General features: G+C 59.0%; 1 protein-coding gene across 1 annotated transcript; it reads left to right on the top strand.

Annotated features, from left to right (window-relative positions):
• The first annotated feature begins 336 nt into the window (after positions 1–336).
• On the top strand, positions 337–21,421 carry STARD3 (StAR related lipid transfer domain containing 3). Its single transcript, XM_064400025.1, has 15 exons — positions 337–479; positions 6,934–7,180; positions 10,069–10,146; positions 10,333–10,410; positions 10,502–10,555; positions 10,658–10,775; positions 11,748–11,843; positions 13,368–13,423; positions 14,114–14,206; positions 15,330–15,392; positions 16,353–16,448; positions 16,933–17,012; positions 17,333–17,437; positions 18,589–18,682; positions 20,828–21,421. The coding sequence occupies exons 1-15, from the start codon at positions 346–348 to the stop codon at positions 20,930–20,932; spliced, it is 1,497 nt and encodes a 498-aa protein (XP_064256095.1). The 5' UTR covers positions 337–345; the 3' UTR covers positions 20,933–21,421.
• Positions 21,422–21,586: the final 165 nt, after the last annotated feature.

The raw sequence follows: 21,586 nt of genomic DNA, 5'->3' as shown, positions 1-21,586 counted from the left end.
TCCCTTTTTGGGGGGGTCTGGGCTTTGTTGGGGGGGCACAGACTGGGGGGGCCCCATGAACACCCCCCTCTCCCACAGGGAATGGGCTGTCCCTCGCCCCCCACGGGCACCCCTCCACTGGAGAATGGTCTCGCCCAGACCCACCGGCGCACCCCCAAGGAGGGGAATGGTCTCTCCCTTGCCCACCCCACAGACACCCCCTCTTCCACAACGGGGATGGTTTTGCCCTCACCCCACGGATTCCCCCCTTTGGAATGGTCTCTCCCGGCCCTACTGGGAAGGTCCTTCCCGGCTTTATTGATCCCCCGCGTGAGAAATGGTCTCTCCCAGCCCCTCCCGCAGTGAATGGTCTGTCCCGCCCCCCCCCCGCGCCCGGCGATGGTCGCTGCCGGCGCAGCCTCGCTCTGGGGTTTCCCTTCCGGGGTCGGAGGTGGCGGCGGGCCCGGAAGCGGCGGCGGGACCGGCACCGGCACCGGGAGGTACCGGGGGGGACACGGGGGCGCTCCGGGGGCTCTGCTCCATTCCCGCCCTGGCGGGGCCGGGCTGCGCTCGCGCTCCGGTGCCGCGGGCTCGGTGCCGCTCCCGGGGCCGCTCCCGGGGCCGCAGCCGCCGGTGGCAGCGGGACCGGACCGGACCGGACCGGACCGGACCGGACGGGGCTGTCACTGCGAGTCCTGCCTCAGGCCCGGTTACCGGCACAACCCCCACGGCTCCGGAGGCCTGGGCAGCCCGGTCCCGTTATCCGCCCCAGCCCCGTTCCACCGGGATGGCGGCGGGGAGGGCCCCGGGCGGCTCCCCCGGGCCGCGGGGAGCGGGAGCAGCGGGAGCAGCGGGCCCGGGGCCCTCTGGCTGCGGGGAGGGGGCGGCGTGGAGCCCCGCCGTGGCTGTGCCGCGGGGGTTCGGGATCCAGACCGAATCCTGCCCCAAACCCAGCCCAAATCCCAGCCCAAATCCAGCCCCACATCCCAACCTGAATCCTGCCCCAAATCCTGCCCCAAACCGAACCCAAATCCTGACCCAATCCCAGCCCAAATCCAGCCCCACATCCCAACCTTAATCCTGCCCCAAACTCAACCCAAATCCTGAGCCAAACCCATCCCAAATCCCAGCCCAAATCCAGACTGAAATCCTGACCAAAACCCAGCCCAAACCCAGCCTCACATCCCAGCCCAAATCCTGCCCCAAATCCCGACCCAAATTCTGACTGAATCCTGCCCCAAACCCAACCCAAATCCTGACCTGAATCCAGACCCGAATTCTGACCCAAACCCAACCCAAATCCTGCCCCAAATCCAGAGTGAAATCCTGACCAAGGTCCAGCCCCACAACCCGAGCCAAATCCAGCCCATCCCAACCCAAATGCAGCCCCAAATCCCGACTCAAATCCTGCCCCAAACCCAACCCAAATCCTGCCCCAAACCCGTCCCAAATCCTGCCCCAAATCCTGACCCGAATCCAGACCGAAATCCTGCCCCAATCCCAGCCCAAATCCTGCCCCACATCCCAACCTGAATCCTGCCCCAAATCCTGACCAAAACCCAACCCAAATCCAGACCCGAATCCCGACCGAAATCCCGAGCCAAACCCAGCCCAAATCCTGACCAAAATCTTGCCACAATCTCACATCCTGAGTCAAATCCCGACCCAAACCCAGCCTCAAATCCAGCCCCAAATCCCGAGCCAAACTCAGCCCTTCCCAACCCAAATCCAGCCCCACATCCCAACACAAACCCAGCCCCAAATCCTGACCAAAATCCAGCCCCAAATCCCATCCCAAATCCAGCCCCACATCCCAACACAAACCCAGCCCCAAATCCCAAACCAAATTCATCCCCACATCCTGACTGAAACCCCAGCCCAAATCCTGCCCCAAATCCAACCCCACATCCCAACCTGAATCCTGCCCTAAATCCTGCCCCACATCCCACCCCACATCCAGCCCATCCCAACCCCAGTCCCGGTGTTGATGAACTCAGTGTCCTCCTGGGGGTCTCAGTGTCCTCTCAGGGGGTCTTGGTGTCCTTTTAGGGTCTCAGCGTCCTCCCAGGACCCTCTTGGTGTCCTCCTGGGGTCTCTTGGTGTCCCCCCTGGGGGTCTCAGTGTCCACCAAGGGGTCTCAGTGTCCCCCAGGGTCCCCGTGTCCCCACTTTTCACTGAACCCAACCCAGCCCTTTGCCCCACTGGATCCTTCCCAATTTTTTATTTTTGCCCCACTGGATCCTTCCCAATTTTTTATTTTTGCCCCACTGGATCCTTCCCAATTTTTTATTTTTGCCCCACTGGATCCTTCCCAGTTTTTTATTTTTGCCCGGATTTGGGTGTCTGGGTCAATACTGATTTTTTTATTTTGGTGTTTTGGGGGGCAGCTCAGACCCCCCCCCTCAGTGCCCAGGGCAGCGGGGGGGGTCTCCATCCCTGGCAAACTGCACCTTCTGGAACATTCCGCGTGGCTCGGGGGTTTTGGGGTCCCGCTGCGGGTGCTGCCCACCCTGGGCTGGCCGGGGCACAGCAGAGGGGACAGCAGCCATTGTCACATGAGCCCGAGGGCAGCGTGGCAGGAGGAAGGAGAAGTGCAGTCACGGGGTGGGAGCTGGCTCGTTAACGAGACTCGGGGCTAACGAGGGGCCCAGGGAGGGGGGGCAGGGCTGGGACAGGCCCTGGCACTGCCCCTGGGGGTGCTTTGGTGGCCAGTGTGCTGTGGAGATGGCTCAGGGGGTTTTGGGGTGCTGCCACTGGGCTGCTGGTGCTGCCACTGGGATGATGGTGCTGGCACCGGGATGATGGTGCTGGCACTGGGATGATGGTGGCACTGGGATGATGGTGGCACTGGGATGATGGTGGCACTGGGATGATGGTGGTGGCACTGGGATGATGGTGGTGGCACTGGGATGATGGTGGCACTGGGGTGGTGGCACCGCACTGATGGGGTTTTGGGGTGCTGGCACTGGGCTGGTGGTGGCAGAAGGGTTCCTGGAGTGTCCCTTGGGCTGAGATCTGTCACTTGGGGTGTCCCCTGGGCTGTGATCTGTCACTCAGGGTGTCTCCCTGGGATGTGATGTGTCACCTGGGGTGTCCCCCAGGCTGTGATCTGTCACCCAAAATGTCCCCTGGGCTGTGATCTGTCACCTGGGGTGTCCCCTGGGCTGTGATCTGTGACTTGGGATGTCCCCCAGGCTGTGATCTGCCTCACACAATGTCCCCTGGGCTGGGATCTGTCACTTGGGATGTCCCCCAGGCTGTGATCTGTCTCACACAATGTCCCCTGGGCTGGGATCTGTCACTTGGGATGTCCCCCAGGCTGTGATCTGTCTCACACAATGTCCCCTGGGCTGTGATGTGTCACTCAGGGTGTCCCCCAGGCTGTGATCTGCCTCACACAATGTCCCCCAGGCTGTGATCTGTCACCCACAGTGCCCCTCAGGCTGTGATCTGTCACTTGGGGTGTCCCCCAGGCTGGGATGTGTCACTTGGGGTGTCCCCTGGCTGTGATCTGTCACTTGGGGTGTCCCCCAGGCTGGGATGTGTCACTCAGGGTGTCCCCCAGGCTGTGATCTGTCACTTGGGGTGTCCCCCAGGCTGTGATCTGTCACCCACAGTGCCCCCCAGCAGTGTTTGCCCCTCTCTGGGATGGAATCCTGGAATCCTTGAGGCTGGAGAAGCCCTCCAAGATCCTTAACCCTGCCGTGCACAGCCGTGTCACCCCTAACCCGTGTCCCCAAGTGCCACATCCACACCATTTTTCACAACCCCACCAACACCTCCCAAACCCTGCTTGTCCTTTGGTGAATAAATCCCCCTGATGCCCACCCTGATGCCCACCCTGGCACAGCTTGGGGCTTTTCCCCCTGGCCCCATCCCTCATTCCCTGCTGAGCCCTCCCTCGGGGGCTGCGGGGTGGGGACGTGGAGGATGCTGGAATGCAAAATGGAGCAGAGCTCAATAATTCATGTGTCACCCAGAGCAGCCACGTTCCTCCAGCCCCTGCTCCGAGCTCTCAGCTGCCGCAGGAGCAGCTCCAGAGCAGGGGGGGCTTCTCTGGGGTCCAAACATTCCTGCTCTGCCCCACAGTTTGTGTTTTCCCTCGGGAATTTGATGCTTTAGGAGGGATCTGTGTGTCCCAAACCTCCTCGGCGAGGCTGGGATGCTGTGTCCCCGTGTCCTGCCATGTCCCACCACCCCTCTGTGACCCCTTTTGGCATCCCCGGAGTTTCTGCGGGTGATTTTAAAGCGCTGTGAAAGTCGGGGCGGGGCTGCCTAAGTGCAAAGTGCTGTCGGGGAGGAGGAGGAGGCGGCGGCAGCCCCGGCCAGGGGGGATTTATTATTTATCCCTCACAGATGTCCTTAACTTTTGTCACTTCCAGCCGGGCCCGGCGTGCGGAGGGGCTGATCCGAAGTGACAAGGATTCCAGCTTTGTTCCCTTCCCAGCCCCAGAGCTTGCCGGGGGTGGGATGCAAAAACCGCCGGCTCAGGGATCCAAACTGCCCCAAACTGCCCCAAATTGCCCCAAATCGGGCTGTGCTGGGCTCCTGCAGGTGCTGCTGGCTGCCTTCACATCCCTTGGGGTTTCCCACAGATCTGGGCACAGCCTTGGGACCTTTTTCTGTGGGCACTGCTGGGTGTCACCAGTGGCATTTCAAACCTCCCTGGGATCTCACACCACCAGCAATCCAGGGAGATTTTTTTTTCTGGGAGCCAAAACATCCTTGAGCAGGAGGATTTAGCAGGAAGGAGTTTGTGGCTGTGGCCTTGCCCTGGGTGCCTGGGAGGTCACCGGGGCTGGCAGATCCCTGGCCCGACCTGTTCTGGGATGCTCGTTCCGTGTTTGTCCCCGGCGTGTCACCCTCCCTCCCCACAGGGGCCTCCTTGTGCTGCTCTGACGGAGAGGAAGAATCCCGACACAATGGTTGGCACGGCTGCAGGAAAACAGCCCCGGCCTCCCAACACCTCAGCCGTGCTGGGGTGGTGTGCCCGGCACTGCCAGGCGGGGCTGGGACACGGGGCAGCTCCTGGGACACGGGACAACTCCTGGGACATGGGGACACGGGGCAGCTCCGGGGACAGGGGACAACTCCTGGGACATGGGGACACGGGGCAGCTCCGGGGACAGGGGACACCTCCTTCATGGCATGGGGACACGGGGCAGCTCCTTCCTGACACAGGGACATGGAGCAGCTCCTGGGACAGGGGACAACTCCTTCATGACATGGGGACACGGGACAGCTCCTGGGACACGGGGCAGCTCCTTCATGGCATGGGAACACGGGGCAGCACCGGGGACACGGGACAACTCCTTCCTGACACAGGGCAGCTCCGGGGACAGGGGACAACTCCTTCATGACATGGGGACACGGGACAGCTCCTGGGACATGGGGACACGGGGCAGCTCCTGGGACACGGGACAACTCCTGGGACATGGGGACAACTCCTTCCTGACATGGGGACACGGGGCAGCTCCTTCCTGACACAAGGACATGGGGCAGCTCCGGGGACAGGGGACAACTCCTTCCTGACACAGGGACATGGAGCAGCTCCATCCCTGGGACACGGGGCAGCTCTTGGGACACGGGGACATGGAGCAGCTCCTTCCTGACACGAGGCAGCTCCTTCTCTGTCCCTGGAACATGGAGCAGCTCCTTCCTTAATACTGGGACGCGGGGCAGCTCCTGGGACATGGGACAACTCCTTCCTGACACGGGGACATGGAGCAGCTCCTTCTCTGTCCCTGGAACATGGAGCAGCTCCTTCCCTGCTCCTGGGACACAGGGCAGCTCCATCCCTGGGACACGGGGCAGCTCCTGGGACACGGGGCAGCTCCTTCCTGACACAGGGACACGGGACAACTCCTTCCTGACGTGGGGACATGGGACAACTCCTTCCTGACACAGGGACACGGGACAACTCCTTCCTGACATGGGGACATGGAGCAGCTCCTTCCTTAACACGGGGACACATGGCAGCTCCTTCCTGACACGGGGATGTGGAGCAGCTCCTCCCCATCCCTGGGACACGGGGCAGCTCCTTCCTGACACGGGGACATGAGGCAGCTCCTGGGACCTGAAGCATCTCCTTTCCTGCCCCTAGGACATGGAGCAGCTCCTTCCCTAACACAGGAACACAGAGCAGCTTCTTCCCTAACATGGGGACATGGAGCAGCTCCTGGGACACAGGGACACGGGACAGCTCCTTCCCTTCCCCTGGGACATGGAGCAGCTCCTTCCCTGCTCCTGGGAGATGGAACAGCTCCTTCCCTTACACTGGGACACAGAGCAGCTCCTTCCTTGTCCCTGGAACATGGAGCAGCCCCTTCCCTGCCCTGGGGGGCACAGAGCAGCTCCTTCCCTGCTGCCTCCCTGCTGCTGTGCCTGGCCCAGCCAGGCCCAGCCCCAGGTTCTTCCCCGGCTGTGCAGGCTGGGATCAGTCCCAGTGGGATGCCCAGCTCCGAGGCTGTGCCTTCCCTGCAGAGGAATCCTTCCATGATTTCAGGGAGTGCTCCCAAAACAGCCTCAGACCCCTTGTCCTGTGCCCACAGTGTCTCCATGGGGTGTGGGACCCCTTTTTGCTTCTTCCACAAAGCTTCCATGGGGTTTGCAGCTGCTTTCTGTGCTGCCTTGGTATCTCCATGGGCTTTGGAGCCCCTTTTCCTACTGCCATGGCATTAAAGCATGGAAATAGAAGACATTCTTTAATATAAATTAATATTAAAACCCATCCAGTCCCACCCCTGCCATGGCAGGGACACCTTCCACTGAGGAAGGTGCTCCAAGCTCCATCCAACCTGGACACTCCAGTGACCCAGGGACAGCCACAGCTCCTCTGGGCACCTGTGCCACCCTCCCGGGGATGATTTCTGCCGGGATCTGATTTGCCCCTGGCATTCTCAGGACACACCAGGGGTGTGGCAAGCCCTGAGGGTCCCCGGTGTGTCCCCGCAGGTGGCGCTGCCCTGGTGGCCGATGTCCCCGGAGGATGAGCAAGCCCCCGGAGCTGCAGCACGACCTGGAGCGCAGCCTGCCCGCCATCGCCTCCATCAGCTCGTCCCTCTCGCAGAGCCAGGGCTTCTCCCCGTACTTCCTCTCCCCGGAGAAGAGAAAAGCCATCTCGGATGTGAGGAGAACCTTCTGCCTCTTCGTCACCTTCGACCTGCTCTTCATCTCCCTGCTGTGGATCATCGAGCTCAATGTGAGTCGGAGGAGGCAAACCCGGGAATCTTTGCCCCTTTTTCAACTCGGTTCCCTGCGTTAATTGCTCTCTTCCAGCACTCCTGGGACAGATCTTTGTTTGCTGTTCCCAGCGCTGTTCTGTAATATCAACTAAAGTCCAGCTCGTTTCCTGCCCCGCGGCTTTGTCGGGGCTGCCCAGGGTTGTTAACACCTCCCTTTGTTGTGCTGTAACAAGATCCAGGGCCTCTGGAACCGCCAAGTTGAGCCAAATTCCCCTCCTGCTCCCCTGGGTTTGCTGCTGCCGTGTTTTCAGAGCATCAGAGGAGCAGGGGAGGATCCCCCAGGGGCTTTGATCCCAAAATTCTGCTGCTGATCTCAGCTTTGGGAAGCTGGAGGTGCTGCTCCACTTCCCAAGGGATTGTTGAGGGGGATGTGAGTGGTTTGCTTCTCTCCAAAGCAACTCACAAACTGCTGTGTTTGCTCTGTGTTGCAACAACAGGGAAAATCCAGTTTATTTACCTCAGTCCCACCAAGTCCAAATCCCTCCCTGGGCTATATTTTGTTTTGATTTTCCCTGAACCGGCCCTGGCTGGTTTCAGGTACTCCGTGTCCTCCCCAGGAACACCGGGAGCAGAGATGAACAGATAGACCCTGCATTTATCAGCGCTGGATCCTGCTGCTCCCTCAGCAGCTCTTATCTCTGCTCTCCTTATCTCTGGGTGTCTGTAACTAAACTGTCCAGGCCAGCAGCTCCTCACCCTGCCCGGAGCCCCCTGCTCCCCACCCCCCTTAGGAAAATCCCTTTCCCAGCCAGCATTCCAGCATTCCAGCCGTGCCCACGGTGTCCTGCCCGCCCACTTTGGACCCCAGCCCCCTGCCCTCCTCCCGGTCCTCACCCTGGAGAGCTGCTGGAATCCCAAATTCCAGCCCCCGGGAGATAATCCCGGCTCGGTCACCAGGGTGATGCAGAGCGTGGGTCGTGCAGGTAGCCATTAATGAGTGACTAAGTGCTGATATTTGGGCCCCGAGCTGAGATGCTGCATATTTAAAGCCATTAGAGCAGCTTATTTGCCTGGTTATGAAGAGAAACGGTTTGATATCATGACTAATGCCTTTTTTTTTTCCCTTTTTAATTTTTTTTTTATCCTACCGTTTCCTTCTCTGTGAGATAAGCCCAGCAAATTGCCCCTCGTTAAAAGCAAACTGTAATTGTGCAGGCTGGGTGCTCTCAGAGCCAGGGAGATGCCTCAGGTGGTTCATCTGCCTGTGTTTAAGCTGAAAACACCCCCCAAAAGCTCTGCCTGTGTCTCACCCTTCCTGCAGCATCCCGTGGCTGTGTCAGGCTGTGGGGATGAGGCTCCTGGTGGCCACTCAGCCAAGTCCAGTGGCCACAGGTCAGCTGGAGGCACAGCCCAGCCTCACCCCTCTCTTTTTACCCCTTTGTTGTGTATTAAACCCCATCCCAAACTGGGAGGGATCCCTTCCCAATCCCACCAACTCCTTCCTCACAGCCCATCCACCAAAAACACCCCCAAAAAACATCACCCAAAGCTTTTTTTTTTTGTGTCTCCTCCTTCCTGCAGCATCCCATGGAGCCACAGAGGGGAGGAAGAGGCTTTTGGTGGCCACTCAGCCAAGCTGGCCTGAGTGGCCACTCTCTTGGAGTGCCAGGGACTGGCACCCACCAGCCCATCCACCAGGAACACCCCCAAAAAACATCACTCAAAGCTTTCCCTGTTTCCTCCTTCCTGCAGCATCCCAGGGAGCCACAGAGGGGGGGAAGAGGCTCTCAGTGGCCACTCAGCCAAGCTGGCCTGAGTCCCATGGCCCCAGGTCAGCTGGAGGCAGAGCCCAGCTTCACCCCCCTCTTTTTGAGGATTTTCAAATCCTCTTCCTGGGTTTGAAGCCAGAGCCCTGACCCACAGGGATCCTTTCCCAGTGGCTGCCCTTGGAGTGCCAGGACACCCTGGCTGCCAAGGACTGGCCTGAGATGCACCAGCTGCTGGCTGTGCCAGCTCCCAGCCAGCTGGGCTCCATCCAGAGCCATAGCCTAAAGGTGAAGCATTTGTTCCAGTTACCTGAGCCCTCCACTTCCTCACAGACAGCCATTCCAGCCTCCCAGGATTTATGGTGGCCAGGAACCAGGGCTGTCAGAGCCTGGATTATCTCAGGATGAGCTTTTTTCCACGCTCCTGTCAATCCCAGAGTGTTTTTGCCTCTCTCAGATTCCACTGCAGCCTGGGCTGTGCATCCCCCTCTCCTCCCTCTTGCCCTTTGCCAGTTTGATCCTGCTGGTTCCTTTTTTCCATCAGATTTCCTGGAGCACTGCTGTGAGCTGTGGGAAGGCAGCTGGAGGGAGAAGGGACTCCCTCAGTGCTTTGCATGAGGAGGATCTTTAAATCCCCCCAGGTCCTCAGTGGCCCTGACAGCCCCCACAGGAAGATGTTAGTGAAGGTTCCTGAGGAGCATTTTTCCTGTGGTTTTTTTCCATTTTTTCCATGTCTCCTGCCATTCCTCTGGGATCTGCCTCCTGGATGAGGTGGGCAGCAGTGGCAGGGCCATGCAGGAGCTCCAGGCTGTGAGGAGCTGCTGGCTGTGCTGAGCCAAGGATTTGGGTGTTGGAAATCCCCACCTAAAGGTGTTTAATGTCCCTCCTGCCCCACCCATGCTCCTGGGTGAGAATCCATGTTTCCAGGGGGAAATGTGCTGTGAATCCAGGCAGGAAAAGTGCTGTGGGATCCTCCCTGGTCCTGTGCTGGCAGAGGAGCCCACACTGGGCCCGTGGGACCATTTCTGCTCCAGGTGCATTCCCTGACCTGGCCACAACCCCGGGCACTGCTTGGCTCCTCCTGCCGTGAATTTCTTATCAGTGCACTCAACAGCTTCCTGCTTCCCTGTCTCCCTCAGACCAAGGTGGGCATCAAGGAGAACCTGAAGGATGAAATCATCAACTACAAATTCAAGACCTCCTTCTTTGACATCTTTGTGAGTATCTCAGCCTCCTGCAGGGCCCTGGGGCTCAGTGGGACCAGCAGGGCTCTCCTCGGTGAATCCTCCTGGTGCAGCCTTGACCTGTCTGTTCCCCAGGAGCTGGCAGCTGTCCCTGCCCTCCCAGCAGCTGGCAGAGGGGCAGGGGCAGTGACTGGTGCTGCTGGGTGTTTGCTCTTGCAGCTCTTGGCTCTGTTTCGATTCGTGGTGCTGCTCCTGGGCTACGCCGTCGTCCGCCTGCGCCACTGGTGGGTCATCGCGGTAAGGAGCCACTCCAGCCTTTCCTCCGGGGGGTTTTCCCTCCTCTCCTGGCCTTCTCAGGGATCTGAGCTCTGTCCACTTATTTTTTCAGGTCACTACACTGGTATCCAGTGCCTTCCTGATTGTCAAGGTCATCCTCTCCGAGGTTGGTTTCCCTGAGCTCGCAGGAAGTCGCTTTGTGATTTGTCGGTGTTGTTTTATTCCCTGTTTGGGTCATTCCCTGGGGTTTCTGCTTCTTTCCACACAGCTTCTGACCAAAGGAGCTTTTGGGTATTTACTTCCCATCGTCTCGTTTGTCATTGCTTGGCTGGAGACCTGGTTCCTGGATTTTAAAGTGCTAACTCAGGAAGCAGAAGAGGAACGATGTGAGTATTTTTGCTCCTCTCTGGTAGGAGTTGGACAGATCCAGCCAGGCCTGTTCTGGCAGCACCTTGATCTGACATTTCTGGGAAAGAGATCTCCAGGCTGGCTGGGATGGGAAGTGCCTGACTCAGTTCTGTTATGGTCAACAAGTCCCTTCAGGGGAAGAAAATACCAAATTATAAAGAGCACCTTTTAACAGAGGAGAGAAAAATGTGCCAGATTTCCCAATGGCTGGATCTGCAGCCAGACGTGCTGGAGACAGAGCTCAGCTCTGCTGGGGAGAAAGTGTTTGGAAACAGGGAGGCAAATGCCAGGCAGAGTGTTGGACTCCCTGTCCCTGATATCTGTGTTTGGATCTGGCTGGAGCCCTTTCCAGGGGGGCTGCTGGAGTCACAGACACATTCTGTGGCACGGGGTGAATTATGGGCTGTGAAATTCTGCAGCCTGCATCTCTGAGGTCACACTGAGCAGGGATTGGGGCTGACCTCATGCTTCACACATCACCCTCAAACTTCCAGGGTCCTTCTAGGGAGCTGGCCTGCTTTGTCCCTCTCCCAGGAGTCACTGTCTGGGAAGTGGCACCAAACTAAGAGGGGCATTTGTCAGGCAGGGCTCAATCAGAAATGCTCTGACTGGAAAGCACCAGAGGATGTTTGGGTCTTGCAAGGAGGCTTTAAATTGAAAAATGATCAAGTGTTTAATGCCTCTATTGGATTAGGCTCAGGTTCCAAATTGCTTCCAGGGGAAGCTCTTATTTAATTAGATGCTTAATCGCCTTTGGATTATTTGACAGGCAGAAGAGCCCATTGATCTCCGGGGCAGATAAAACATCTCAGACAAAAGATGAGGCAACAGGAGCTGAGGCTGGCTGCTGTCAGTGGGAAAAGACACAGGAAAAACAAGAGAGGGTTATTTTGGCAGGGCTGGGGTCCCACAGCCTGCCAGGTGTCAAATCCTTGTGCTCCCATTCCCAGGGTTCCTGGCAGCCCAGGCTGCAGCCTCGAGGCCACTGCTGTACCCCCGAGCCCTCTCCGAGGGACAGTTCTACTCCCCACCCGAGTCCTTTGCAGGTAAGGTCACCTGTGCCATCACCTCACTCCCCATGCTCATCCCACCGTGGAATTCCTCACCTCCATCATCTCTGTCCAGAGCTCTGCCTTGTCATCCCAGCCTGGGCAGAGCCTGACACTGGAAAAGGGTCCCCTCTCCCCTCTCTGTGCCTGCACCTGGGCAGGGGTGGCACTGCCACACCCTCCACATGACACCTTTATATTGGTGCTGCCCTCATCCCTGCCAGCCTGGGGAGCTGGAGCTTTGCGTGGGCTTGGGATTAAATGCTCTGAGCTGTGTGCTTGGAAAATGCTGCCCTGGGGTGAGGGCACGGGGGTGGGGATAAGGGCTGGTGGCACGTGGTGGCACTGGAGAGCTCCTGGCGTGGGAGTGGGGACATCTCAGCTGGATTGTCCTGGTGTAGCTGACACCTGGGATGAGCCCAGTCCTCCAGAGCAGTGGTCCCAGTGTGGCTGGCACCCACAATGAGCCCAGCTCTCTGGAGCAGTTGTCCTAGTGTAGCTGACACCCAGGACAAGCCCAGCTCTCTGGAATAGTTGTCCCAGTGTAGCTGACACCCAGGATGAGCCCAGCCCTCTGGAACACTTTTCCTGATTTAACTGACACCCAGAACAAGCTCAGCCCCCTGGAACACTTTTCCCAGTGTAGCTGACACCCAGAACAAGCTCAGCCCCCTGGAACACTTTTCCCAGTGTAGCTGACACCCAGGACAAGCTCAGCCCTCTGGAACACTTTTCCCAGTGTGGCTGACACCCAGGATGAGCCCAGCCCTCTGGAACACTTTTCCTGGGGTAGCTGACACCCAGGACGAGCCCAGCCCCCTGGAACACTTTTCCCAGTGTGGCTGACACCCAGGATGAGCCCAGCTCTCTGGAACACTTTTCCTGGTGTAGCTGACACCCAGAACAAGCCCAGCTCTCTGGAGCAGTTGTCCCAGTGTAGCTGACACCCAGGATGAGCCCAGCCCTCTGGAACACTTTTCCCAGTGTAGCTGACACCCAGGATGAGCCCAGCTCTCTGGAACACTTTTCCCAGTGTAGCTGACACCCAGGATGAGCCCAGCCCTCTGGAACACTTTTCCTGGTGTAGCTGACACCCAGGATGAGCCCAGCTCTCTGGAACACTTTTCCCAGTGTAGCTGACACCCAGGATGAGCCCAGCTCTCTGGAGCAGTTGTCCCAGTGTAGCTGACACAGGGATGAGCTCAGCCCTCTGGAATAGTTGTCCCAGTGTAGCCGACACCCAGGATGAGCCCAGTTCTCCAGAGCAGTTTTTCCAGTGTAGCTGACACCTGGGATGAGCTCAGCCCTCTGGAACACTGTTCCTGGTACAGCTGACACCCAGGATGAGCTCAGCCCTCTGGAGAGCCCAGCAGGTGTTCAGGGAGACAGGGAGTCCTCCTCACTGAGAGCCCTTCCTGCTGGGTGGGGGACAGGGATCAGACCCTGTGCCCCACGAGAAGGGAGGGAGGTGGTACCTGTGGGGTGTTCATTAACTGTGAGTTAATTGCTGCTTCCCCATAGGCTCAGACAACGAGTCTGATGAGGAAGGTGTGGGGAGGAAGGCCTTGACAACTCAGGTAAACAGAGCCTGGCCCTGCCCTCAGCTCCAGCTGATCTGGGGCTGTGGGAGTCTCCCAAGTCTTGTGCTCCCCTCAGGTTCTGCTGCCCCCCCATTCCAGAGCCCTCAGCTCTGGGGACGTGTGGCTGAGCCCTCTCTGTGCCCTGACCCAGGAGGGGTCATCTGAGCCCCCCAGCTTTATCCCAGGGCTGCGTGCTCTTCCCTGCAGCATCCCACAGGGATGTGTTCTGGCTCTGCTCCTGCCTGTCCCTTCCCCTTCCCCCTTCCATCCCTGCTCCTCTGGTCACATTCTGGGATGGGCATCACCTCACCTGTCCCCTTGACTTGAGGGGTGACCCTTGACCTCCCCAAAACCTGGCTGGGCACAGGTTTTGTGCCCTTTTCCAGAGATCCTGCTCCAGTTCAGCCCCAGTTCTGGCTCCTCCAGGAAGGAAGCTGCACATCCCAGAGCCCTTTGCCTGCTGGAAACCTCCTGCAAGGCAGGAGCCATGGGGAGCAGCTGGTGTGTGGATCCAAGCCAGGGCGGGGAGCGTGACTTGGAGCTCCAAAATGAGGCCTCTGTGACCCAAATTAAGAGATTTCTGATCCCCTTTCCCTCTGCCAGCCCGGGGAGGGGGGGCAGCAGCCTCACACACACTCCTGGAGCTTCCTGCACGCCCAGCTAATGAAATCCTCCCTTCTTGCCCAGGAAAAGGAGTATGTCCGACAAGGCAAAGAGGCCATGGAGGTTGTGGACCAAATCCTCGCTCAGGAGGAGAACTGGAAGTTCGAGAAAAGCAATGCAAGTGTGGTTTTTCCTCCCCAGCTGGCAGAGGGCATGGATGGCTTAGCAAAAACCGGGACAAACGAGGCTTTGGAAACCTCCTTGCGCCATGAAAAATTAACAAGCGTTACAATTACCTGATTGAATTAGGAATCTATTCCAGTTCAGTTAAATGTAAAATCCCCTCTTATTTAATTAGACCTTTAATTGCCTTGCAGTTTGACAGGAGAGGGCCCTTCCCACCTCCCTCTGTCCGGAGGGTGGGCAGGAGTGGCCGGCTCACCTTTGGGATGCAGAGCCATGGGAATGTTGGTCCCACAGCTCCAGCCCTGCCCTTGCTCCATGGCCAGGTGCCTTTGAGCCTGCTGGGGGCCCAAACTGGAGTTTTGACCCATGTGGGGCACCAACTGCTCTTCCCACCCCCAAAGCTGCTGGTGTCCCCCTTTCCCCAGCACCTGGAAGCTGGGGTGTAAATTTGGGATGTGGCTCTGCCTACTCCAGCCTTTTCTGGGGTGCACAGAGCTCTTTTTTCTCTCTGAAGAGTGGAGAGAAAGAGGAAGGATTTGCCCCCCAAACCCAACCTTGCTTCACAAGGTCCAAACACAACTGGGGGGTGCGAATCCTGCAAACTGCTGTCTCATCTGGTGTTTCAAATTCCCCTGTCAAGTGATCCTTTGTCTGATGCCAAACTAGCTGGGCAGATTGTTTTCTTTTTCCAAAGGGGGATGGATTTAAATAGACTAATCAGAGTTTAACACAGGGCTAACGATGAAAGGTTTTCATCTGCCCATCCCCAGCCCCTCCGGGGAGGCTCCTCTCAGCCGTAGGTAACACCAGCAGCTCTGGCAGCAAACCCCTTTTGCACCCCAGTGCTGCTACAAAGAGAATGTGACCTTGACGTGGGGTTTGCAGCCTGGCACGGGGCGGATTCTTTTTCTGTCTCATCCCTGCTGCCTCTCTGGATATTGTTTTGTTGATGGAAATGTAGGCATGGCCAACTGAAATGTGCCTGGGGCGGTTTCTGTGCTGAGGTCGCTGCCTGGTGTGGGGGGCAGGGGGTGACCCGAACCTCAGAGTTTTAGCAAACTTCACCCTAAATAGAAACAATCCCTTTTACTGATCTTTCTCATCTCTTGCACAGGACTTTGGTGATGTTGTTTACACTTTTGAAATCCCTTTCCACGGCAAGACCTTTATTTTAAAGGTAAGAACATCCTTGGGCCGATTCCTTGGTCTCTTTGGCACGGGGCAAGAGCCACAGCTCAGCTTTCAGCACAGGTCAGGCTGCAGAACACGCTGCCCGTGCTTGAGACAGATGAACAGCACTAGGGAATCTCTCCAGGAAAACCCCTTGGCTGGCAGACAAACTCCCCAGCAAATATCCAAGGCCCCAGACTCCGCTGGTAGAGTCGGGAGCAGGTGACTGCAAGACTCGCTTCCAACGCCAGCATCTCGGACTAATCTGACCAAGGAGGCTAATTGGAACTAATTGCCAGCAAGGCCAGGGCTGAGTGTGCCTCTGCTGCTGCCTGGCACCGGGCAGAGCAGCTCGGAAGTGCCTTGCTCTGTGCCCTCTCCCAAGCTGGAGTGGCTTGGCTGGGAACCACGCTTTAATGAAGCGTCGGTGCTGCCGTGGCTTTTCTTTGTTCCAGTGCATATGTTGCCTCGCTGGCAGGAGCTGCCAGTGGAGCAGCTCTGTGTTCACCAGCAAAAGCTGGATGGTCCCCACTTTGCTGCATTAAGTGTTTGCCTCTGAAGATCTCCACTCCCGTGGGGATTGGGGGGGAATGGAATGGATGCTGTGTGTGCTGGAGCTTGGAATGGCTTGGAAAAAAAAAACAAAACAGTTAAAAATGCAACTTCCCGAAGCAATGGTGCGTAGGGAACTGCTGAGGGTGGGAGAGGGGCACACAGACAGGCAGAGCTCAGTGGCTCTCAAGTCTGTGTGTCCTCCCTGACCCCACGTGTGCTCCCCAGGCCCCTGGGAGCACTGGGACAGAGGGGTGACAGCCCTGGCTTTGCATGCAGGGGAGCCAGGCTGGCCTCACCCCTCCCCTCACCTGCATTCCCACTTGTCCTTTGTGTTTTACCCTGTTTTCCCTAAAAAATCACCTCCCCCAAGGGAGGCAGAGGGGCTGGCTGACTGCTCTGGCTCTGTCCTCAGGCTTTCCTGCAGTGCTCCCCTGAAATGGTTTACCAGGAGGTGATTCTGCAGCCCGAGAAGATGATCCTGTGGAACAGAACAGTGGCAGCTTGCCAGGTGAGCGTGCTGGACAAAGATGGCTTAATCACAGGAGCTCCTTGGAGCGGAGAGCTGGAGCTTCCCTGTCCAACAGAGGCTGCTGGCAGGGCTGGAGCCGAGCTGGATCCCAGGCACCGAGGCGTTAAATCCCCGCCGCTCATCCGTGCGCTCCGCGCGCTCCGCGGCAGCCGGCTGCACGCCTGTGCCCGGCCAAGAGCCCGAGAGGTGGGCAGGGACAGGGGCCAGGGCTGAGCCAGACCTGCCTCTGCCTGGCGGTGGGGGGTTTTGAGCCTCGTGGAGAGGAGCTGGAGGTGACACCTGTGCCCCCCAAAAACTCACGAGACGAATCCGCGCACGCACCGCTCGTCGCGCTCCGGCCCAAAAGATCTGATCCCGGTGCTGATTTGAGGGAGGGGCTGTGTCCTCTTGGCACGTGCAGGCTTGGAGGCACAATCTGAGCAAATCTCCCTTCTTTGGATTTATTTCCCCTGCCCTTTTCCAGATCTTGCAGCGGGTTGAGGACAACACGATCGTCTCGTACGACGTGGCGGCCGGAGCTGCCGGCGGGGTGGTGTCCCCAAGGTCAGTTCATCCCACACTGCCCCAAACACCCCCCAAACCATGGGGAGACCTCTCTGTGAATGCTCTGAGCTGCTGTCACCGTGGTAGGGCTGGTTGGCTGTGCAGGTAACGCTCCCAAGGGCGAGCAGCCCCCGAAATTTCCTCCACACACTCCTGGCCGGATTCTCAGAACTCCAAACCTCGCTCAGTCAGATATCAGCTCTTGGCTGTGCCTCCCTGCGTTGACACAACCCTGCCACAGCCTCTCCCAGCAGTCCAAAGAGAGGGATCTGCCCCCCCTGCACATCCCTGGTGTGTTTTTAAGCCCTTTCTCTGCGCAGGGATTTCGTGAACGTGCGTCGGATCGAGAGGAGGAGAGACAGGTACGTTTCCTCAGGGATGTCGACCACGCACAGCCTGAAGCCTCCACTCTCCAAATACGTCAGGTGAGAGGCAGGTGCTGTTTTTTTTTCAGCTGGGATCACGCACTTCTCCAGAGCTTCAAGGCAAAGAGCCACTTAACTGCGAGCCCTGCTGCCTTGCTGGCAGGATTTGCAGGAAGCTGAGCTATTTGTGGAGCTGAACCTCGCTTCCCTTGTTCGTCTCCCTTTGTTCGAGAAACTCTCTGTGCTGTCAGCAGTGCTGGGGCGTTTCCCAGCTCAGGGGAGTGGAGGTGCTGCCCAGTTAACAGCACAAACTCCATCCCAAGTCCCACATCCTGTTTATGTACCAGTTAATTCCCAAACAGGAATTTCTGAGGGGCAGTAAACAGCTGGCTGTGGCTCCGAGCCTCTCACATGCCTTTTGCTCCTCGTAAAACGCTCGCTCACCGAATTTGAGGCATTGAGGGATGAAACGAGGGTGGAGCAGCTCCCAAAATCTCAGCAGGGCTTTGGCCTCTCCCCTTCTGAAGGGACAGGCTGGTGATGGATCCCAGCGGGGTCGGGCTCATCAGACAAGGACTCCTTGTTCCTGCCAGGGCCCAGCTGCGCCGCTGCGCTCTCCGACTTCGGTTTTCTCAATAATCTGGTTAAAGTAATTGACATTTTATCTCAGAGCTGTTGGAGCTGCCTCAGTCTATTTAGGAACTGGAGACTTCAGGGCCTGGAAAAATCCTTTAACGAAGGCACACAGCAAAAATAGAGTGTTCTGAAGAGGGAAGGGAAATCTGTATTTGGGCTGTGTGTGCACAGCTCCCGTCTCAGAGACGGATCAGATGGTGCTGGGAAGGATCTGGGGGCTGGAGTGACAAGTGCTGAGCCTGTCCTGAGCACACAGAGCTTCCTGGGACCTCTTGTTTGCTCCCAGGGTTGTGCCTGGGAAAGCTTCCCGTGGGGAGCAGCTGGCACGATGCAGAGGCAGAGCTGCTGCTCCACTGGCAGCCCTGGCACCGGCTCTGCCAAGGCACCTGTGGGAAAGCTGCCCTGCCGTGCTGGCTCGTGCACCTGGAGCCAAGGCACACACCTTCCCAGGCTCCCAGCATCTGCTCCTGCCCCACTGGGCTCTGGCCTGCGCTGCCAGGCTCAGCTCCACGTGGTGCATCCACAGAGAATCCCAGCCAGAACTCCAGCCTGACCCTCTTGGCTTTCCTCCACAGGGGTGAGAATGGACCCGGGGGATTCATCGTCCTGAAGTGTCCCAGCAATGCCAAGGTCTGCACCTTCATCTGGATCCTCAACACGGATCTGAAGGTAAAAGCCAGTTCCTGGGGGAGGCAGCTGGGTCCCATCCCCAGGCCCTGCTCAGGGATGCCAGCAGCCACAGGAGTGGCCCCTTAGCAAGCCCTGCCCTGAAGGGACTCAGCCTTGGCAAGTGGGGGTTAAACTCCTCCAAAATCCCCCTCCTTTCCCAGTGGGAGTTTGGGAAACTCTTCCTTATTTAAGTCTCACTTAGGGTTTTCACCTCTGAGTGCAGGGCTGGGGGAGAGGAGCTTTTAATCCTCCGTAGTGACCAAAACCACTCTGAGGCACGGGAACTTTTATACCTAAACCCTCCAGAGTGGCAACTCCCCGCTCCAAAACCCCCTGGCACCACCACAACCACCCAAAATCCCCCCCTGGGAGAGCCAGCCGCCCCGGCTCCGGGGCTCTTTGTGCAGCTGCGTGTCCTTGCCGGTGTCCCGGGGCCGGGATGGGGCGGCGGCGGCAGCGGGGCCGGCCCCGTTCCTTCCTCCGCCGAAGGTTGACGTGGTAACGGCGCTGCCGCAGCAGCACAAAGGCTCCATTCATCCCCCGGCTGTGCTGCAGCGCTGCTGCCCCCTCCTCATCCCTCCCCTTCCCTCCCACGGCCCCCTCCCCTCCCCCAGGCGCTTCGGGAAAGGTTTGGGATGTGCCCAGCAGAGCCCGGTGCCCAGCCTATTTGTGCCAGGGGTGTTTTTTCCTCCCGTGGGTCTGGCAGGTTTTGGCAGAGTAGCCAAACCCCCCTCCCCGTGGTGGGAAGAAAAGAGGTTCCTTGTCCTTGTGCTTCCTGGCCGTGGAAGGAATGCCGAGCTATTTTAAACCCCCGAGTGCTGCCAGCGCCTTCCCCAGCGCCCAGACCCAGCTCCTGGCTCTTCCCTTAGCCCTGGGCGAGTATTTATAGCCCCTGGCTCATCCCTGGGGGAGGGAGGATCCCGCACGTGTTTGTGTTTGGGTCGGGAAGTGACTAAAATGGCCCCTGGAGCATCGGCCTCGAACTTTTCCTGCCCCTGAGTCCGAGGGAAAACCCTCTCCAGGAAAAGATCTGTGCTGGAGCACCCCGGTCCCGGGGGAGGAGAGTGTCCTGTGCCTGCCTGACCCTCGGGACAGCTGGCCCCTCATCCCCCCGTGCCAGTTCCCAGCCCTGCCTCGGCTCCCTCCCCCCCAGAGCCAGGGATTATTATTTTTTCATGGATCTCCCACCACGGAGCCGAGGCCGAGGCGGTGGGGGGGTGAGTCGTGCAGGGATTTTTTAGAGAAATCCAACCACACTGCAGCTCCTCCCCCGGATCAGAGCAACCTGGGAGCTGCAGCTCCTCACAGCGGTGCTCCTGCATCCCTGGGGTGGGGTGGGATGGGATGGGATGGGATGGGATGGGATGGGATGGGATGGGATGGGATGGGATGGGATGGGATGGGATGGGGGCAGAGCCCAGCTCCAGCCCTCATCTGTGGTTTCTGGATCCCCCTGGGGTGGCACAGGGATGGGGCAGAGCCCAGCTCCAGCCCTCACTGGTGGTTTCTGCATCCCTGGAACCAAATGGGGTGGGACAGGATGGGATGGGATAGGGGCAGAGCCCAGCCCCAACCTTCATTCACGGTTTCTGCATCTCTGGATCCCTCTGGGATGGGACAGGGATGGAGCAGAGCCCAGCTCCAGCCCTCACTGATGGTTTCTGCATCTCTGGATCCCTCTGGGATGGGACAGGGATGGAGCAGAGCCCAGCTCCAGCCCTCACTGATGGTTTCTGCATCCCTGGATCCCTCTGGGATGGGACAGGGATGGAGCAGAGCCCAGCTCCAGCCCTCCTTTGTGGTTTCTGCATCCCTGGATCCCCCTGGGATGGGACAGGGTGGCATGGAGGTGGAGCCCAACCCTCATTCATGGCTCCTGCACCCCTGGAACCGAGTGGGATGGGATGGGGCACAGCCCCCAGCCCAGCCCTCCCCTCTATCCCTGGAGCCCTCCAGGGCAGGCTGGGTGCAGCCCCCAGCCCCAAATCCTGGAACACCCTGCAGTGGGATGGGACCAACCTCCAGTGGGATGGGGACAGTCCCCAGCCCTGTACCCCTGTCCCTGCAGCCTCCCAGGGTGGGGTGGGGACCCTCCCAGCTCCAGACTGTCCCTCAGGGCCCCGTGTCCCCGTGCTGTGTCCCCAGGGCCGCCTGCCCCGCTACCTGATCCACCAGAGCCTGGCTGCCACCATGTTCGAGTTCGCCTTCCACCTGCGCCAGCGCGTGGCCGAGCTCTGCTCCAAGCCCTGAGGACATTCCAGTGCCCTCTCTGCCCTCTGGGGACGGGGACAGCACCCTGCACCCCCCCAGGCGAGGAGGGGTCCCCCCACTACCGGCCAGGGGGGCTCAGCCCCTCCTCCCACCACGTTGCTCCCAGTGATGGGGTCTGGACCCGACTGTTCCGTGCCAAATCCGTGCTCTGCCCTCCCTGGGGGCTGGGCAGGGCTCCCCCTCCCTAAAAACGGGTTGGGGGCTCAGCTGGCACCCCCAGATTGCTGCCCAATTCCGTGAGGAAGAGGGGACAGGGGTGGTGGCCGTGGTGAGGACTCGGTTGCTGTGCCAGCAAGGTCCCTGTGCCCTGTGCCAGCCGTGCCCCTCCACCAGCAATGAAGGCACAATTTGTGACCCCAGGGCTGTGCCCCCCACCCATTTGGGACCCCCCAAACCCCCCCCAGTGGCTCTGGCCGAGCCCCCTCCTTCCCAAAGCGCGGGATTTGCCTTAAGAGGAGACTCTGCTCCTTTTTGGGGGTGCGGGGGGGGGTGTTGGGGGTGGGGCTGCGGGGGCGACCGCGGCTCCTCTACCTGAGAGCGCCGTGTGCTGCTCTAAAAACAGCAGCAGCAGCAGCAGCAGCAGCACAGGGCGGGGGCTGCACTGGGGAGGGGGCACTCGCAGCCCCCCGGGCC

The sequence above is a fragment of the Passer domesticus genome, chromosome 27 (genome assembly GCF_036417665.1).
Source record: "Passer domesticus isolate bPasDom1 chromosome 27, bPasDom1.hap1, whole genome shotgun sequence".
In the NCBI taxonomy this organism is placed as follows: domain Eukaryota; kingdom Metazoa; phylum Chordata; class Aves; order Passeriformes; family Passeridae; genus Passer; species Passer domesticus.
This window is presented reverse-complemented; position numbering and strand designations above follow the sequence as displayed.

Coding starts and splice junctions, on each gene's coding strand:
- STARD3 (XM_064400025.1), top strand. CDS start 346: ATGGTCTGTCCCGCCCCCCCCCCGCGCCCGGCGATGGTCGCTGCCGGC. Junction 11,844..13,367: donor CCCACCCGAGTCCTTTGCAG/GTAAGGTCACCT, acceptor GCTTCCCCATAG/GCTCAGACAACGAGTCTGAT. Junction 13,424..14,113: donor GGAAGGCCTTGACAACTCAG/GTAAACAGAGCC, acceptor CTTCTTGCCCAG/GAAAAGGAGTATGTCCGACA.